Here is a 20217-nt window from a genome sequence, read left to right on the forward strand (position 1 = left end):
GGTCTTCTTTGGCAGGGCCAGAAGATCCGGTGGTGGGAATGGCTGGAAAATCCCACCCCTCGTGTCTCCAAGAATCTTTTGCATGAGGGTTTTCAATATTTTATCAGAAAGACTTTCATTGTAAAACTTTCAAATACATTTAAAAGGATTCCAACTTCAAACTCCTGACTAATACCACTATTTTAAATGACATTGCTGACATGGTAGAATACTCATAAGATAATCAATAGACATAGACAGAGCGCATCTGAGAATGACAAATTTCCAGAACTTTAAGGAAAAAAACAACTATTTTATGTTACAATTCAGATCCTGGGACAGTAATTTCATATGCAGATTTACATTTCATTCAGCTCTACAGAAGCTGGGTATTTCTTTTCGTTCCGGAGGTCAGAAAAAGGAGATATAGCCTCATTTGTTAAATAAACCCTCGTAAGAGATATTAGTCATTCAGTGGCAGCTGGATTTATTTCAATACAATTAGTTCATGGTAATGGTTTCAAAGTAACTTTTGACACCTATTGTAGCTAGCCAATAGTATCCTTTAGTAACAAGGTACTTTGGTCACGATTGGGCAATTTAGACATAGATCAAAAGGATGGTACTGTATTTCCATCATCTAAAGGTCATCATTCCAAGTTTCCCACTAAACAGGGAGGCACTATTAATATAATGCAGATGTTAGAGATGTACAAGGCAAGTTTTGTTTTTTAAACAGAGGGTAGGAGACGAGTGCCACCACCTCCTCTTGGAACTCGCTGCCAGAGGTGGTGGTGGAAGCAGGGACGATAGTGACATTTAAGGGGCATCTTGACAAATACATGAATAGGATGGGAATAGAGGGATACAGACCCCGGAAGTGTAGAAGACTTTAGTTTAGATGGGCAGCATGGTCAGTGCAGGCTTGGATGGCCGAAGGGCCTGTTCCTGTGCTGTATTTTTCTTTGTTTGTTTGCATTGGGTGATGTCTGTTATGGGAATTTTCCATTTTCTGAACATTAAATAGTCTGATGGTAGGCCAAGCTGTGTGAAGAAACTGTGTATTTATCTAGTTCCTTTTCGACATCTCAGGGTGTCCCAAAGTTTTGTACAGCCAGTGGAGTACTTTCAAAATGGTGTTACTGGTGGCATCCAGTTTGCACAGAGCAAGCTCCTACAAACAGCAATTTGATAATGACCACTTAATCTGTCTTAGTGACGTTGATTAGAGATACATATTGACTCACAACTCCCTCTCCCGCCTCCAAGCCTGCAAAGTCTACCTGAGCGCGCAACTGGGGTCTTGTTTAACCTCTCTGCTAATATCATTAATTATTATTTTTTAATTCAGCATGTTTGTGATGAAATCGGGGTATAATAAAATGAATGATCTAGTTATTAGCGGTGACACTATCGCTGTAACAGATCTCCATATGGGGAAACGTTGGTTAGCCAAACAATGGACACTGGCAATTTAATGTTAGCTCATAATTTCAAAGAGACTAATTTTATAAAACTGATTTAGGATTTAGAAAATGTTACCTGGCAACTCCATTCGGCAGGGAAATTAATGAGCGAGAAATAGATTGGGCAGGATTCTTCGAACGTCGCCGGGTTGGAGAATCATGCAGGGAGGGCGTGAATCCCACGATGCCGGGCCGCCGATTCTCCGGCGACCGGAGAATTGGCACCAATGCTGCACAATGCACCCCCCCCCCCCCCCCCCCCCCCCCCCCCCCCGGGTGATTCTCCTCGCTCAACAGGACGAATGCCCACCAAGTTTGGCCGAGTTCCGCCAGCGTTGTTCGCGTTTGCACCTACCCAGCGGGACCTCTGCGTTCTGGCTGCTGGGGACGTCCTGGCATGGGGGAAGGGGGGATCCAACTCCGGGGGGGGGGGTCTTCCACGGTGCATCATCCAGGCCCGCGATTGGGGCCTGCTGAGCGGCGGGTGGGCTAATCCGGGGGGCGGGGCTATGTTCCTCCACATCTGGCCCCTGTAGGGCTCCGTCATGTTGCCCGGGGGAAGGCGAGGAGAAGTCAACTCACGCGCATGCGCGGACCCACACCAGCCGTGGCACGCATGCGTAGACCCCCGTCGCCTGTGCTGGCACTGCGTGAAGCGCTCCAGTGCCGTGCTGGCCCCCTGTGTGGCGCTCCTAGGGGCCAGGTGATGCAGTTGTAAAACACTCCAGCGTGTACAACGGCATCAACACTTAGCCCCATTATCAGAGAATCCTGCCCATTGTGTTTGAAAATATTCCAAGAGAAAAAAGTAATCTATGTCTTAGGGTTAAGAGGATTCATGGTAAAATTAAAAACAGCAAAAAATACTTTTGCAGATTAAAGGAATATAATCACAACAAAATTATTTATCAAGTCAGCTAAGAGATTAATGGATTAGGCAGTAGACAATGATGATAGTAATTGCAAACTTCTGTTTTTAGCTACGTAAGGAGTTAGACGACCATTAGAGATTATAGTGCACTGAAAGACACCGTAGACAGATTCAAATCAACTCTCAAGCTGTGGTAGTAATGCTAAGTTTACAAGTTTTTAGTCTTGTGGGCAACACTCAATTTTCACCCATGTAAGATAGATTGTGCTGCTGGTCCAGGTGACCTCTACCAAGGCACAACCTGTGCTTTGAGCCTCTTTGCCAAATCTATGGCAGCTCACCGATGTCTGGGACTGCCATAGATTGGAAAAATGCCATATAGTTCTGATTTTCGAAAAGGATGACAAGAAAGTTGCAGGAACAATAGTCTGATGTCAGTTACAGAGAAGATGCTTGAAGAGAAGATAAGAGATGTCGTTTATGATCAATTGGATAGAGAAGACTTTTAAATGCTCCACAAAGCTCCTGGAAAAAGAAATTCTCTCTCTGCTGGAATTTTTTTTTAAACCTACGCAAGTATTATAAATGGGAAATTTGCCACAGATCGTGAAATGAAGTTAGCGTCACCACACCATTCAGTAACTTTAGGCCAATTTGCCACGGTTTCAACTATTTAAAAAAAGAACTTTGGAAAATTCTTGTCAAATAGTTCATGTTTGGGCCCGAAATTGCAAGGTTTGAGCAGAGATTGATTGTACTGTCAAAGATGACTTAGGGGTTTTCCATTAAAATGTATAATGTTGCTCTTAGCTTCACCCCAGGTTTGGGTTAAACCCTGTTCAATCATTCATATAGTTATAATTTGCATGGAGAACTGAGCCACCTGTTGCTGTTCCCTTCAACTGGCAAACTGCTGATGGGCTAAGTGGTCTCCTTCTGTGCTGCAAGTATTCCATGATTCTACGAACTGGAGTTCATAACCAATTTCATTTTGAATATAAAACCGGGGAGGCAAGATTATAGATAAATTACAGTATACGAAAGGTACTTATCAAAAGTAAAACGGAATTCAGGTGCAATATTCAACTTTTAAACATCAAAACCAAGTTTCATGGACAGCACGGTGGCAGAGTGGTTAGCACTGGCACAAGGGCCCTGAGGATCCAAGTTTGTATCCTGGCCCTGGGTCACTATCCGTGTGGAGTTTGCACATTCTCCCATTGTCTGCGTGGGTTTCACCCCCACAAACTAAAAGATGTGGTTAGGTGGATTGGCCATGCTAAATTGCCCCTTAATTGGAAAAAATAATTGGATACTCTAAATTTACAACGTTTCATACTGTGTTGTGCTTTGACATCCACTTGTAAAACTCATTTTGTAAAGCTCAAAATGATCAAGGGCTCGATCTTCCTGCTGCGTCACACCCGAAATGGGAACGCTACTTGGCCAGTAGATCCTGGAAACGGTCTCTTCTGGAATTGACCCAGTTCGCCACGTCTCAAGAGCTCTGACGGGATCTCGCTAGACGGCAGGATCCATATTTGGCAAATCTGCATATTAAATGAGCAACTTGGCTTACTTTAATATGCGCTCGCCCGATCTACCCTTTGCCTCCGAGACCCCAGACAAGCACCATTTAGCACTGGTCTCCAGTGACCTGGCGTACCAGAACCTGAGGGATCTCCCAGGGGATTGGGAACACCTGCGTGGCTGTGCTCTGGGCAGAGTGATATCCTGGCACCCTTTATGCCACCTAAACACCCTGGCATTGCCAGTCTGGCACTTTGGCAGTGCCATCTGGGTGTCATCCTGGCATTGTCAGGTTGGCAGGGGCACTCAGGGTGCCAGTGCAAAAGTGCCAGGTGGCATTTTACCCACACCAGGGATTGGGCCCAGGGGTGACCTGCCCTTATTAGTTGAAATATGGGGGCCTCAGTGACCTTGGTTTTTGAGGAGGTGATCAATTAAATGGCACCTGCCAAGGGTCGTCAGGCTTGAACTGTTGACAGGTGATCAACTGGAAAAATTCCACGCAACTTCAGCACGCTAGGTTTAATGGGCTCTCTACCAAAATGGGCTGGAGACAGGAACATTCCAGGAAACTGGCACGTAGGTCCCCTGAGATGAAGTAGAAGCTCCGTTCAAGAGACCTTTTGGAAACATGGAGTGAATATTGGAATACAAATTGCTAATGGAAAGCTTTATACAAGAGGTGGTTTTAAAATGTGTTGCTGGGAGTGGAGCTTGGAAACTCATGAAAATCAACTGGGAGAAGTCCGAGGAAAAATCCAGGTGCTAACTTTGGTTCAGAGTGAAGTGTGTTTTTGACCATCGCCAATTTGTGGGTCTTAAAAATAAACTTTTTGTGTCAATGGGACCATTGTAGCTTCAAATTTGTCATCCATGTGAATATTATAATCTAATTTTTCTATGCTTAATAACTCCCCCCCCCCCTCCCCCCACAATCTGCGACGCTGTTCCTTCGAGTTTAAAATTTTTTTTTTAAAGTAAAGTAAAAGGTTTTGACTGGGATCTTCCCCTTCATAATCTCTATTTAATTTTAGCTTTTACTTTTCCTTTGTTGCCCTTTCTCCCAATGTCATCTTTGTCTCCCTCTTTATTTCTCTTTCTGTACCTGACTGGACGAGTTCAACTATCCTAACTCATGGGTCTTTTTGAGATCTACTTCTCAATCATCAAATCACACTGTTTAAGGAGGGGCACTGTCCTGGTGCTCACCAAGGTCCCAGATGCTGTTTCTCTGGCTACCATTACTAGCTCGCACATCTAGCAAACATATGGGCAAAATGTTTAAAACCTAAAGATGGGCAAGTCTCCAGAGAGACACTGCACCCAGCAAAATTTGGACCTTGCTTGAGGCAAGTACATCAGAAATGTAGAAAAGAGGACATAATGAATATGAATAAATTGACAGATTTTGAAACATCTTTACACAGAGCAAAAAATTCAAGGAAGGTAATAAAGCCAAAATATTGCAATTCAAAATGCAGTTCAATGGCATAATTGGCAACTAGCAGAGAAGTTAATTTCAATTTTAAAAAATAGCCTTGTGCTCATATTATTTTCTCTCTTTTTAAATGGAATGAAAAAATATTTAAGAAATGTTGTAATGCTAAACAGGAATTTTTAAATGCAGTGAGATTTTTAAATGCAGTGGGCAGCACGGTAGCATGGTGGTTAGCATAAATGCTTCACAGCTCCAGGGTCCCAGGTTCGATTCCCGGCTGGGTCACTGTCTGTGCGGAGTCTGCACGTCCTCCCCGTGTGTGCGTGGGTTTCCTCCGGGTGCTCCGGTTTCCTACCACAGTCCAAAGATGTGCGGGTTAGGTGGATTGGCCATGCTAAATTGCCCGTAGTGTCCTAAAAAGTAAGGTTGGGGGGGGGGGGGGGGGTTTGGGCTGCGGATACAGGGTGGATATGTGGGTTTGAGTAGGGTGATCATTGCTCGGCACAACATCGAGGGCCGAAGGGCCTGTTCTGTGCTGTACTGTTCTAAGTTCTATGAAACTGAGTAGGTTAAACTTACGCTAAATAACCAACTTTGAAAAGGAGAGCCCAAAGCACAAGAGACAGTGGAAAACCTAGAGGGAGCCAGGGGAACCTTTTGAGCCCAAAACTATAAAACCCAATCCTACAATGTCAAAAAGCGGTTTGCTGAAGTGATTTCTGATGAAACAAACCCCGCAGTAATTTTTTCCTCAAGGGAAATGTGTAACTAAAACAACACGATGCAGATTATTTCCAGTAATTCAAGAGTATCTATCATAACAGCAGCTTAAATCACGATTAACAAATCTCTCCACTGGCTAGTCTAGTTGGTAATTTATCTTGCAAGTTTAGATGCTGAAAAGTATTTGACCATCAGGATACAGGAGTGGAAGGAAAGAAAACCAGTCCAGCTTCATTCTTCCCTCATCTGATTTTTGCACACATGGACGGCACGGTAGCACAGTGGTTAGCACAGTTGCTTCACAGTGCCAGGGACCTGGATATACGGCTTGGGCCACCGTCTGTGCGGAGTCTGCACGCTCTCCCCATGTCTGCGTGGATTTCCTCCGGGTGCTCTGGTTTCCTCCCACAAGTCCCGAAAGATGTGCTTGTTAGGTGAATTGGACATTCTTAGTTCTCCCTCAGTGTACCCGAACTGGCGCCGTAGTGTGGCGACTCGGGGATTTTCACACTAATTTAATTACACGGTAACTTAATTGCAGTGTTAATGTAAGCCTACTTGTGACACTAATAAAGATGATTATTATTATGTATTTTTCGGACCACAATCATGTGGTTCCCCCCTCTATTCTTTCCCCACTCTAACCAGAATACAAGAGGTCATTCGTACAAACAACTCCACAACTAACGTCAATTAAATCAACACAAGTTAGCAATTCAACATCCCTGGTATTAATGGCTACTAGTACACATGGCAGAGTTACTTACCTACTGATCTTGTAGGGAACAAAAATTGATATACGTTTGGTATTTTTATGTTAAAAACTGTTGCTCTACATAATATAAATATTGCATCACAGCACCAAGGACCCGGGTTCGACCCCAGCCTCGGGTCACTGTCCGTGTGTAGTTTGCACATTCTCCCAGTGTCTGCGTGGGTCTCAGCTCCACAACCCAAATATGTGCAGGGTAGGTGGATTGGTACATTGCCCCATAACTGGGTACTCTAAATTTTTTTAAGTGAATAATTTGATACAGTTGCTGCCCAATGGGATTTCCCAATCTAGAAGTCATGTAACGCTCCGAGAATAGCAGACAGCAGGATTCATAAAGTTCTTGGTAGGTAGTTGCAAGTTATATTTTTTAAACAAGCTGCACTCTACATTATTATTCTTTGTAAAAAAAAAATAGTGAGCATTCTAGAGGAGAGATGTTTAAATTCTGCCAATAACTCGGCCATCTAAAAGGCTGGCACAGATCCAAAATGTATTTCTTGCGTGCTAAGAAGTACCTGACCTTTAAAAATTGTGGCACTGGAAGAAGTTTAAAAGAGAGTTTAAAAATCTGCTTAATGGGGAAAAAAGCCATTTTGAATTTATAATAGAATATGATCTACATGTAAAAGATTATTGCACTGGTAATTAGTTTTTAAAATGTTCAGGTATGGATTATTTTTCCTTATAAAACTACAGTACAGTTTTGCTCCAATGAATCACTTAATATTCTACAGTTTACAAGTAGTAATTGTGTTTATATCATACGACGTTAATCAGCAAAGGCACAGGGATCCAAAGGTTGATGAAATATGGTTAACAACAACTAACACAAAGTTGAAAAGAACTTGCCACATGCACAAACAGATTGTACAAAATTGGCGCTAGTCAGATCACACTGCAACAGTACCCCAACAATTACAACAAAAGTCAAGTAAGAAGTCTTACAACACCAGGTTAAAGTCCAACAGGTTTGTTTCAAACACGAGCTTTCGGAGCACGGCTCCTTCTTCACCTGAAGAAGGAGCCGTGCTCCGAAAGCTCGTGTTTGAAACAAACCTGTTGGACTTTAACCTGGTGTTGTAAGACTTCTTACTGTGCTCACCCCAGTCCAACGCCGGCATCTCCACATCATAACAAAAGTCAAGACAACAAACAATGGTGCGGTTTTTCTTTGGCTAATGAATAGAGGTGTCAAAATTTGCACTGGCAGGTCTAAATGATCAGGTCACACTCAGAAACCCAGCATTCACTGGCAGTAAAAATATTGCATTTATTTCACTGGCCCTTAAAGATGGATTTTTTTTACAAAAGCGATCCTCCGAGGTCCAAAAAATTTGAGGTGTAAAATAAGTAGCATTTTTACATTTGAATAGACAATTGCCTGAGGCATAACAATAAATAGAACTCGTGTCATGAAGCAATATGATGCCAGCTACTTTGCCAAGTCTTTGACCTTACATTTTACCCTGGGGAAAATAGCAAACATCGTCCTCCAAACACCACCATAGCACAGTGCTTAGCACTGTTGCTTCACAGCGCCAGGGCCCCAGGTTCGAATCCCACGTGGGTCACTGTCTGTGCGGAGTCTGCATTCTCCCCATGTCTGTGTAGGTTTACGCCGGGTTTCCTCCCACAAACGACGTGCATGTTAGGTGAATTGGACATTCTGAATTCTCCCTCTATGTACCCGAACAGGCGCCGGGATGTGGTGACTGGGGGCTTTTCATAGTAACTTCATTCCAATGTTAATGTAATTAATGTAAGCCTACTTGTGACAATAATAAAGATGAAGAAAATAGAAGCAAAATACGGCGGATGCTGAAAATCTGTAAAGCAAATTCAACAAGTGCTGGAAATACTCAGCAACATCCATGGAGAAACAAGAGATTTCTGCCAGACCTGCAGAGTATTTTCAGTATTTTGATTTTACACCACCCTTTAAACCGTCAATTTAGAATGGTAATGGTGGCAGGAAGAAAAAAGTAGCGAAGAAACAGAAAAAACCACACGCGCAGACGATACATACCAATGCGGTCAAAATTGTCAATCAGTGTGTGCACAGCTGCAGCTTGAAGGTGGAGCTGCTTCTCGGTGAGGGTAGTTATTTTTTCATTTCCATCACCTGAATGGAATAAATTTGGTGCAATCACTACAGCAAGGTTACTGGCATCCATTTTGTTATCTTCTGACCTATATAGGGAATAAAAAGTTCACCAAATAGATTTTAAACAATCCTCGGAACCATCTTATTTCTCTACCCTTCTTCCCTTTTGCATAGTGTTTTCAGCTTGCCTTCAAAAGGCTTTACACAGCTAAATTCCCTGATTGAGGGGCTAAATTCATGTGAATGCTTCAGTAGTGCTCAATAACTATTCACCAGAAAAACTTGTCTAGGGTGATGTATTCAATTATGCCTTCCCTCCATATCCAGTCCAGTTCCTCTGCTGCATAAAAATCAGGTTTACTGTTGTGGCGGGCAGCATGGTGGCGCAGTGGTTAGCACTGCTGCCTCACGGCACCGAGGTCCCAGGTTCGATCCCGGCTCTGGGTCACTGTGTGGAGTATGCACATTCTCCCCATGTTTGCATGGGCTTTGCCCCACAACCCAAAGATGTGCAGGACAGGTGGATTGGCCACGCTAAATTGCCCCTTATTGGAAAAAATTAATTGAACACTCAAGGATTACTGTTGTGACTTGTGGATATCACCTGCTGCTTAATATAAGTTTCGAAACTTCAATGCTACAACATATTTGAAGTTTGTTGCATATTGGGCTCTCTTCTTGTTAAGCAGAGAAAGAAAGAAAGCGACAGGTGAAGAGTTTCAGAGCCAAGTTCCATCTTCTTCTGCAAACATGAAGAAGGACCTACACATGAGCAGTTTTTAATGCCAGCAAGTCTTCACTTTCTGTGCTGTAAAATGTTATGTCTCTAGTTCTCAGTTTAGAAGAGGAAGACAGTGAAAATAGAATGAATGAATGGATATCCACATTTAAATTGGTGTGAGCACATCACAATATTTCTCTCAAAAAAACCAAGCACATTTTTATGTTGTACACGAATGTTCAACTGATCCATTTGTTTTGGCGAGTGCCAAAAGTAAGAATCCCATTCTTCAATATTAAATATTTCTCAAATAAAATTATAGCAACTGGTCTAGCATTAACACATACAGCTTAGAAATAGCAGAGTCAAGAGATAAAAGTGATAGCTACCAGATTGGGCAAAATGCAGAGAAATACATGTTTGCAGCGAACTAATTCACACTAAAATGCAATTCAATTCTTTATACATTGGCAGCCATCTTGATTCATGGATACGACATAGTATTTCTACAAGATATACCTGAGGGACACGTTTTTAAGAAAATTCAGGAAGTAGCGCAGTGTATCTGCGGTTCTCTCAGGCAATAAACAGGATAGAAGAATTGTAGCAGTAATGTTCTCATCATTTTGTAGTTGTTGTGCCTTGAAGAATGCTTCATGTAATTCTGCTGGAAGCACAGGCTCAGGTAGCTCCCTGAAAAACTGTTTCACTAGCCCTGCAACATCACAAGGGGGCGCCATTGTAATACATTTTTCACCTTGGTCCACTTTAGCCTGGTGAGACAAACAATTAGAACATTGCATACATGTACCAATATAATATAGAATAGGAAGGCAATTGGATAATATCACATGACCAACCCCCACCATACTTTTTTTTGCATTAAAATATTTTTTGGAAGTACAATCACACTAGTTACCGTGGGGGATTTTAAATAAGCAACATTTTTGTTAAATGCCAATTTCCTTTAACCTGAACACATGGGAAAATATCCAGCAAAAGAAAACAGTGCACACCTGTTATTTCACAAAAGCACCATTTCTTTCATTACCAAGCAGCAGAGTATCATTATGACAAGTGAGGGAAAATGCCATAGAAATAGAAAGGAACATCGTACATGCATTTTAATGATTCAAAACTTACAAATACACTTTGCAACAACTTGCATTTTTTTTGCAACAATGTGCATTTTTTTGGATTTGATTTATTATTGTCACATGTATTAGTACACAGTGAAAAGTATTGTTTCTTGCATGCTGTACAAACAATGCATACCGTACATAGGGAAAGAAGGAGAAACTGCAGAATATAATGTTAGTTATAGCAAGGTGTACAGAAAAGATCAACTTAATGCGAGGTAGGTGCATTCAAAAATCTGAAGAAGTGGTTGGTAAGTGACCTCAAACTTTGGTATCTTTTTCCTGACGGAAGAAGGTGGAAGAGAGTATGTCCAGGGTGCGCGAGGTCCTTAATTTTGCTGGCTGCCTTTCCGAGGCAGCGGGAATTGTAGACAGAGTCTATGGATGGGAGGCTGGTTTGTGTGATGGATTGGGCTACATTGACGATCTTTTGTAATTTCCTGCGGTCTTGGAGAGAACAGGATCCATACCAGACCAGATGGAATGCTTTCTATGGTGCATCTGTAGAGTCGTAGATGACATGCCAAATTTCCTTAGTCTTCTGAGAAAGTAGTCATTGGTGGGCTTTCTTAACTATAGTGTCGGCATGGGGGGACCAGGACAGGTTGCTGGTGATCTGGAAATCTAAGAACTTGAAGCTCTTGACCCTTTCTACTTTGTTCCCATTGATGTAGACAAGGGCATGATCTCCACTACGCTTCCTAAAGTCGATGACAATCTCCTTCATTTTGTTGACATTGAGGGAGAGATGATTGTCATCCCACTAGTTCACCAGATTATCTATCTCATTCCTGTACTCTGTCTCGTCATTGTTTGAGATCCAACCCAATACTGTGGTGTCATCAGCAAATTTGAAAATCGAGTTGGAGGGGAATTTGGCCACACGGTCATAGGTGTACAAGGAGTATAGTAGGGGGCTGAGGATACAGCCTTGTGGGGCACCGGTGTTGAGGATGATCGTGGAGGAGTTCTTGTAGCCTATCCTTACTGATTGAGGCCTGTGGGTTAGAAAGTTCAGGATCCACTCGCAGAGGTCAAGGCCACAGAGTTTGGAGATGAGTTTCGTAGGAATGATGGCGTTGAAGGCTGAGCTGTTTCAATAAATAGGAGTCCGACATAGGTGTCTTTGTGACCTAGGTGTTCCAGGGTAGAGTGCAGGGCCATGGAGTTGGCGTCTGCTGTGGACCTGTTGCAGCGGTAGGCGAACTGTAGTGAATCAAGGCAATCCGGGAGGCTGGAGTTGATTCGTGCCATGACTAACCTTTCGAAGCACTTCATGATGATGGATGTCAGAGCCACTGGACGATAGTCATTAAGGCACGCTGCTTGGCTTTTTTTTTTGGTACAGATATTATGGTCGTGTTCTTGAAGCAGATAGGGACCTCAAAATTGTTGTAAAGAGAGGGTGAGGATGTCTGCGAATACCCCTGCCGGCTGATCCGTGCAAGACCCGAGTGCCCATCCGGGCCAGTGGCTTTTCGAGGGTTGACCTTCGAGGAGGCTGCTCTGACGTCTGCAATGGTGATCTCAAATACAAGTTCATCCGAGGTTCCTGGGGTGGAGGGTTTGCTCTCGTGGACCTCTTGTTCAAAGCGTGCATTGAGCTCATCAGGGAGGAGTGCATTGGAGCCGGTGATTTTACATGCCTTCATCTTGAATCCTGTTATGTCTTGCAGACCTTGCCATAGTTGGCGGGGGTCCGTGTGGGACTCGAGCTTGATCCGGTACTGTCTTTTGGCATCTTTGATTTATACACCGCCTTTAGTGAGGCAAACTGTCCTCATAAATTCAAACAGAATTTGACACCAAGGGTGCAATTTTCCCAAAATTGCAGAATGTTGAATCAGGTGAGAGCAGCAGTGTGAAACTCGCGAGGTTCAGATGCATTTTCTCACCAGATTTGACAGCATTCAGTGCAATTCCAACATGCTGGCAAGGATCACACAGCCAGCTGGAAGGGCAAGGCCTAAATACACCGGAAACGCTGGAATTCTGAGATCACCACCCTCTCCCATCAGTGGCACCGTCGGCCCTCCCTCCCACCTCGACAGTGGCACCGTCGGCCCTCCCTCCCACCTCGACAGTGGCACCGTCGGCCCCTCCCTCCCACCTCGACAGTGGCACCGTCGGCCCCTCCCTCCCACCTCGACAGTGGCACCGTCGGCCCTCCCTCCCACCTCGACAGTGGCACCGTCGGCCCCTCCCTCCCACCTCGACAGTGGCACCGTCGGCCCTCCCTCCCACCTCGACAGTGGCACCGTCGGCCCCTCCCTCCCACCTCAACAGTGGCACCGTCGGCCCCTCCTTCCCACCTAGACAGTGGCACCGTCGGCCCATCCCTCCCACCTCGACAGTGGCACAGTCGGCCTCTCCCTCCCACCTCGACAGTGGCACCGTCGGCCCTCCCTCACACCTCGACACTGGCACAGCCGGCCCTCCCTCCCACCTCGACACTGGCACTGTCGGCCCTCCCTCCCATTCAATGAGACCACCCTCCCTCTTAGTCACTGGCACTGCCCTCCCTCCTCGTTACTGGCGACTCATCCCCTTCCTCCTTGTCACTGGTACCATCTCCCACATCAACCTTTCCCCTTTACAGGCACTGAGTTTCCCCCACCCCCATCCCAATACAGGCACCACTAGCCGCTCCATCCCCACCCCATACCTTCAGGGATCTTCCTCATGGTGCTTGCCAGAGGGTCCACACTTGGCACTGTCCCCTGGTAATGCCACCTTGGCACAGCCAGGTTAGTGCCAAAGGCAGTGCCTGGCCATGTACTGCACGACCCGGATGCTGTACCTCACAGTAGGCCCCCTGTCATTCTCATCATAACTGGCTTTAATTTTTAGCAGGCAGTACTGACGTCACGCCAGGTGGATGGAAATATACGGAGTGAGGTGGAAGTAGCAGTGTTTCGCCCATTAATCATAAATTCAATTTAAATATGCTAATCACATTTGCTCCCTTCATGGGCATGAACCTGATAGCATCATCGGTGGTGGGTGAGAAAGATCGCGTCCGGGATTCTGGTGAGATTTAGCGGCCATTATAGGATTTGCGCCCATGGCTAGTGCCATTCAGGTAGATGACCAAATGCATGGTCAAAGAAGAAGATATTAAAAAGTGTCTTAAGAGTGGAGGAGAGAGGTAGCTAGGCAGAAAGTCGTGGGGAGAGAATTCCAGAGTTTTACGCCTAGACAGCTGTAATATGGTTGTTAATGGTCAAACAAGCAAAATTGGAGAAGTGCAAGAATGAAAAATGAAATGAAATGAAAATCGCTTATTGTCATGAGTAGGCTTCAATGAAGTTACTGTGAAAAGCCCCTAGTCGCCACATTCTGGCGCCTGTCCGGGAAGGCTGGTACGGGAATTGAACCGTGCTGCTGGCCTGCTTGGTCTGCTTTATAAGCCAGCGATTTAGCCTTGTGAGCTAAACCAGCCCCAAGAGGCTAGAATCATAGGTGCTTTGAGATTTCAAAAGGGTTGTGGGTCTGGAGGTTACAGAAATAGTAGGAGGCAATGCGATGAAGGGATTTGAAAACAAGGATGAGGATTTTAAAATTGAAATGTTGCTGAACCTGGAGATTAACATGTAATCTTCAGGCTATATAAACAATTTAATATAAATTGATAAACAAAGTTAACATCACTGCTTACTCTAGCACCCCTAGCTGGACAGATTTCAGCTTTCTAGATTCTTCGGAGAATCACCGAAGTGACTACTGTACACTACAAAGACAGACACAGGGTGGAATTCGCCCATTTTGAGACTAGGTGCCGTGGCGGGAACGTGGGGCGTTTCCCGCTGTGGTTGCCGGCGGGAAACACGCCAAATCTTCTGGCCTTAACCTCATTAACTATAGAGTGTTTCACACTGTATTCAGTGGCAGGGCAGGCGTGCCTTTAGCCCACTGTTGTGTCCGAGTGGTATAGAACATAGAACAGTACAGCACAGAACAGGCTCTTCGGCCCTCGATATTGTGCCGAGCATTGTCCGAAACCAAGATCAAGCTATCCCACTCCCTGTCATTCTGGTGTGCTCCATGTGCCTATCCAATAGCATATTGAAACGGTGCCCAGGCGCACACGGTAGCACAGTGGTTAGCACAGTTGATTCACAGCGTTAAGGTTTCAGGTTCGATTCCTGGTTTGGGCCACTGTCTGGGCAGAATCTGAACATTCTCCCCGTCTGCCTGGAGTTCCACCGGGTGCTCCAGTTTCCTCCCACAGTCCAAAGATGTGCGTTAGGTGGATTGGCCGTGATAAATTGCCGTTAGTGTCCTCAAAGGTTAGGTGGGGTTACTGTTTTATGGGGATGGGGTGGAAGTGTTGGCTTAAGTAGTGTGCTCTTTCCAAGGGCTGGTGCAGACTAGATAGGCCAAATGGCCTCCTTCTGCACTGTAAATTCTATTGAAGAACCAAGGTGGACCCCGAAAAAGAATATGGAACATTCCGTGGCAGAAAAATGGATACCTCCCGGACATCTAATTTGGATGCTCCCTCAACCCACTGCAGTGGTGTTCCAGGGTAGAGGACAGCCTCCACCATGAACTCTGGAGACATTGTTCACATGAATCCAGACATCCGCATGCCACATTGCGTCAATGCGAATGGAACGCAAATGAGATTTGCACCAGCCTCTGGCGGGCTTTCTGACCCGCCATGGCAGGCACCTGCAGAATATCATACTGTAAATTCAAGTCAGCGTGAAATCGATTTCTGGCCCTCTCACCATGTCTGCCATCAAACGCACCAGAAGGGGCTTGGGAGAATTCTGCCCACACGTATATTGGAATCTCAATATTCCATAATAATGGAGGTGCCCCTGAAGGACTGAGAAAAACTCAAATTTGATTGCAATTCAGGTGTAAAGTTAGCTTTTGACCTTAAAAGTAGTATTTTTCTTTAATCTTCATTACCTTTAAAGCTTTAAGGCGAATCACAGATCCTGATTTTCTGAAGAGTCCCTCTGTGTGAATGTGCTTTTCTAAATAGCCACAGGCATCAACTAAAAACCTGAAAGTCAGATCATGACTGATCATTACAAAACAATAACTGTTAAAATTCACTACCGTTGATATCTCTAATATCTTTGAATATTTTCAAGTTATACATTTTTCAGCTAACACAAAAACCACACTTTATTTAAATGAGCTTCAGAACAGTGATAATTGCATAACAAAGCAATTTTCATTGAAATGCTCCCATTTCATACACAAAAAATTGAAATAAAATGGGCTATCAAATGCACCATGGAAGCTTTAAATTCTGGAGCAAGATTTCAATTGTGGGTCAAAGGTCTAATGTTGCGATGACTTCTGAGTCCCAACCTCACGTGATGTGGAAAGGCGGGCACACTACGATTTTGCTGTGCAGATGTGCTTAATTGATCAGGAATTGTGCTCGCCACTGACCCCACTTTCCAACAACTCAAAATCCAACCATTGGGCCCATTCGGGAACGGCATCTTCGGGGCTTTAAGCCCGGTCCCAGGGTCCACGGAGGCGTCAAAGGCACGGAGAAGGCGCAGAGGAGGCACAGCAGAAGCATTTGTCAAAGGTCAGTAAGAAAACGGCCATTACAAAAGGAGCTGAGGGCCCGTCGGGGAGTGGAGAGATCACCAGGGAAAAAGGAGGCTGGAGCACCAGAGGAGGCCGCATTGCTTAAGGCTGAAGAAATAACCATGGTGATGGCTGCAGAATTCGAAAGGCAGTTTACAAAACACTTGGAGGCAATGAGGAAGGAGATGAGGGAGGTTTTGAGTGCGGTGGTGGAGGAGACAATTTCCCCGGTGACGACAGCGGTGGCGAGCGCAGTGGCGAAGATGCGGGTGCAAGGGGAGGTGCTGAAGGAGACGGTGTTGCAGCACGGTGATCAGCTTACTTCGATGGGGAAGAAGATGCTCAAAGTGATGGAGGTGAACAAGGATCTGCAAGGAAAATTGGAAGACCTGGAAAACAGATCCAGGCAACAGAATTTGAGGATTGTGGGGCTGCCCGAAGGAGTTGAAAGGCCGAGGCCGATGGAGTATTTTGCCGCTATGCTGGCGAAACTATTGGGGCAGGGGGAGGATCCCTCCCGGTATGAACTGGATCGGGCTCATCGGTCGTGGGGGCCTGTACCAAAGGCGGGTGAGCCGCCAAGAGTAGTGACTTTGTGCTTCCATAGGTACAGTGTGAAGAAGGTCCTGTGCTGGGCCAAGCTTGTATACGTGTATACCAGGACTTTACAGTGGATCTGGCGAGGTGCTTTCAACCGGGTGAAGAAGGCACTGTACACTAGCAAGGTGCAGTGTGGCATTGTATATCCAGCGAAGCTGAGGGTGACTTATAAGCTCAAGGACTTTTATTTTGGAACGGCGGAAGCAACGGAGGAGTTTGCGAAGGCAAAAGAACTGTGGCAGAACTGAGAAATGGCCATGTGTCGATGTAACCTCAGGACTGTATTTTCTTCTTTTTTGTTTCACTGCGTGCGGGTGTACGGGCTAAAGGAGCCAATGGTGTATATATTTGGACAAGGGAAGTGATGGGACTTGCACTAGAAGTGAGGGCTCTTTGGGGTGTACGTGGATATGCGGGGTGCGTATGCTAAAAGGGGATTTCTGGGTTTTCCTAGGGCCGGGCAAGGGGGAAAGGGACCCAGGTGGGGGCCTCCGCACTGGCTGGTTTAAGCCGGCCAGTGAACGTGAGTGAGGTGGGGGGAGGGGCTGCGGCCATCGGAGCCTGGCAGAACTGGGTCCGAGTGATCTATCCGGGGTGGAAAGTTGGGGGAAAGGAATAGAGGGTGGGGGGGGGGGGGGGGGGGGGGGGGGGGGGGGGGTTTACAAGAGGCAGTGGGCGGGAGGAGGGGCGGGGTGGTTTACAACTCTTGGGTATCATGTACGGTACTCTTTCAGAGGTTGGACGGTGTTGAGTGTGGGGGGGGGGGGGGGGGGGGGGGAGGAGGAGGAGACAGAGAGAGAGAGAGAGAGAGAGAGAGAGAGAGAGTGAGAGTTGACTCTAGGGTGACCATGGGTGGTCCCGGACTCCTTTTTTCTTTTTCTCCTTTGTATTTTGTTTCCACCGTGGCAGGGTTTGTTTTATTGGATGAATATATTGACAGGGGGGCCGTTGTTTGGGGTGGTGGGTGCATGGGATCATTGTTATTGTTAAGGGGATTCATTTTGTATTTGTTACCGTTTACCGTTTGTGGGTGGGGTGTGCATTTTGGAGGAAAATGTGAAAATGGAGAATAAAAACATTTTTTTTTTTTTAAATCCAACCATTGGTGGCATGCTACAAGCAATTTATTCGAACTGTATTCAAATACAGCTGAACAGTTACACACAGATTTTAAGATGAACCAGGATTACAAAGTACATCTAAAACTACAATGGTCTCATTGACACAATGGTCTCATTAACACAAAGTCCTTTTATGTGCAGATTGCCCATGGTCAAATACACACAACCGCTCTGAACCAAAGTTAGTGTCTGTGGATTTCTCCTCAAATTCCCCCTAATCATTGTCACACGAGTTTACAAACTCCACTCCAAAAAAGAAAGCTATAAAATCTTCTTTCACGACTTCCCGTGGCGGCCATGGAGTGGTCGTACATTTGGTGGCTCACACTCAGTGGTTTTTGTTGGTCCTTCCTCACCCATATGGGGATCTTTTGAGGATGAGGGGTGTGCGAGTGCCCAGAGAAGGTAATACTCCTCTGCTAAGTCTGGTGCATGGATCAGAGAATGAGAAGTGCTACGGAAAAGAGAGAGCAGCTGGAGCAGGGCACTTTTCATGGTGAGCCACAGGTCAAGATGGCGGAGGGCAAGGGAGCAGCGCTGCCCACCCAGTGGTCGATGGAGCAACTGGTGGAGTTTTTAAATAACAAGTTCCAGCAGCAGAGGAAGGAGGCCTTGGAGAATTTGGCTAAGGTGGTAGTGCCGCTTAGGGTGGCGAGTGAGAAAGTGGGACAGAGGCTGGAGGCTCAGAGCTTGGCAATTCAGAAGGTGGAGGAGGCGGTGGGGAAACATGAGGAGTAGATGGCCTCATTGGCGGCAGAGTTGGGGATGGCGGTGGACAGACAGAAGAGGCCGAGAGAGAGACGTTGGAGTACCTGGAGAACCGTTCTAGGCGACAAAATTTGAGGATAGTCGGAATGCCTGAGGGGAGCGAGGGAGCAGATGCCGCCAAGTATGCGGTGAGGATGTTGGAGCAGTTGATGGGGGAGGGGGCCTTTGATTGGCCCCTCGAGGTGGATGGGGCGAGTGCGATGGTGGTGCTGCTGCATATTTTGTTGGACAAGGAAAAGATTTTGCAATGGGTGAGGCAGACCAGGAAGGGAGTAAGCAGATGAGGAAAGGATGGGTGGGGCAGATGTTCTACTCGAGGCTGGATATGAAGACAAGGTGACTGTGGTGCTCAATAGGAGGGTGGCTGTTCAGGTGAAGTGCATTGTGGCCGACCCGGGTGCGGGCGGGGGGGGGGGTCACAGCTACCACGTTATGGGAGGCTGTAATTAAATGGAGTTTATTTCGATTTGGGTGCACAATGAGAGGGCGGAGCAGGAGGATAGGGCAAGGCCGGTCGATGAGGGTGGATCAGAGGTACTCAGTGGTGCTGGAGATGGGGTAGTTGAAGGAGACAGAGACTCCAGATGGAGTGTGGGTTAGTGCCGACAGGGAAGGCGGTGGGGCAGTTGCAGATGGTCAGTGTCTGAATACGGGGAAAAGGCAAGTAGGATGCTGGCCCATCAGTTGAGTAAGCACAGGCAGCGGCAAGGGAGATCGGTAGAGTGAGGGATGTGCGGTGGTGATGAATCCGGAGGGGGTGAATGGGGACATTTGAAGCCTTCTATAGGAGGCTTTATGAGTCGGAGCCCGGGGAGGTGGTGGATGAGGCATTTTCTGGATGGGTTGGAGTTTCCCCAAGATGAAGGAGGGGACAGTGCAGGATCTGGAGGCCCCGATTGGGCTGCGGGAGGTGATGGCGGTGGATGCGGAGGCTTTTGATCGGGTGGAGTGGGCGCGTATTTGTTCGAGGTGTTGGGGAGGTTTGGACAGGGGTTTGTGGATTGTTGCTGTAAAAGGCATTAGTGGCTAGTGTGCGCACGAACTGAGTGAGCTTGGGATACTTTGGGTTACACCGTGGGATGAGACAGGGGTGCCTGCTCTCCCCGTTACTTTTTTGTAATGGGTTTGAGCATAGGGTTTCATGTACGCAGATGATCTGTTATATGTTTCAGACCCATTGGGCTGCGTTGGGGGGATTATGTGGATTCTTGGGGGGATTTGGTCAGTTTGAGATATAAATTGAATATGGGAAGGAGTGAGGTATTTCCGATCAATGCTAGGGAGTAGGAAAGGAGGTTAAAGGAGTCGCCATTCAGGTGATGGGAACGAGCTTTAGATACCTCGGTACTCAGCTGGCAAGGGGCTGGGCCCAGCTGCACAGGTTGGCCCATTTGGTAGAGAGGTTGAAGATAGATTTTAA

General features: G+C 46.1%; 1 protein-coding gene across 2 annotated transcripts in view; it reads right to left on the bottom strand.

The window, feature by feature from the left end:
• LOC119957720 (rho GTPase-activating protein 11A-like) overlaps positions 1 to 20217 on the bottom strand; it is a 64175-nt gene that overhangs the window by 30942 nt on the left and 13016 nt on the right. For both annotated transcript variants that reach the window (XM_038785803.1, XM_038785811.1), the window contains 3 exons: positions 15667 to 15763; positions 10127 to 10380; positions 8809 to 8972 (listed from right to left, as the gene is read on the bottom strand). In XM_038785803.1, coding sequence (XP_038641731.1) covers positions 8809 to 8972; positions 10127 to 10380; positions 15667 to 15763 — 515 coding nt within the window. The remainder of the gene's footprint in view (positions 1 to 8808; positions 8973 to 10126; positions 10381 to 15666; positions 15764 to 20217) is intronic.

This window comes from Scyliorhinus canicula, chromosome 2 (genome assembly GCF_902713615.1).
Source record: "Scyliorhinus canicula chromosome 2, sScyCan1.1, whole genome shotgun sequence".
NCBI classification, from domain to species: domain Eukaryota; kingdom Metazoa; phylum Chordata; class Chondrichthyes; order Carcharhiniformes; family Scyliorhinidae; genus Scyliorhinus; species Scyliorhinus canicula.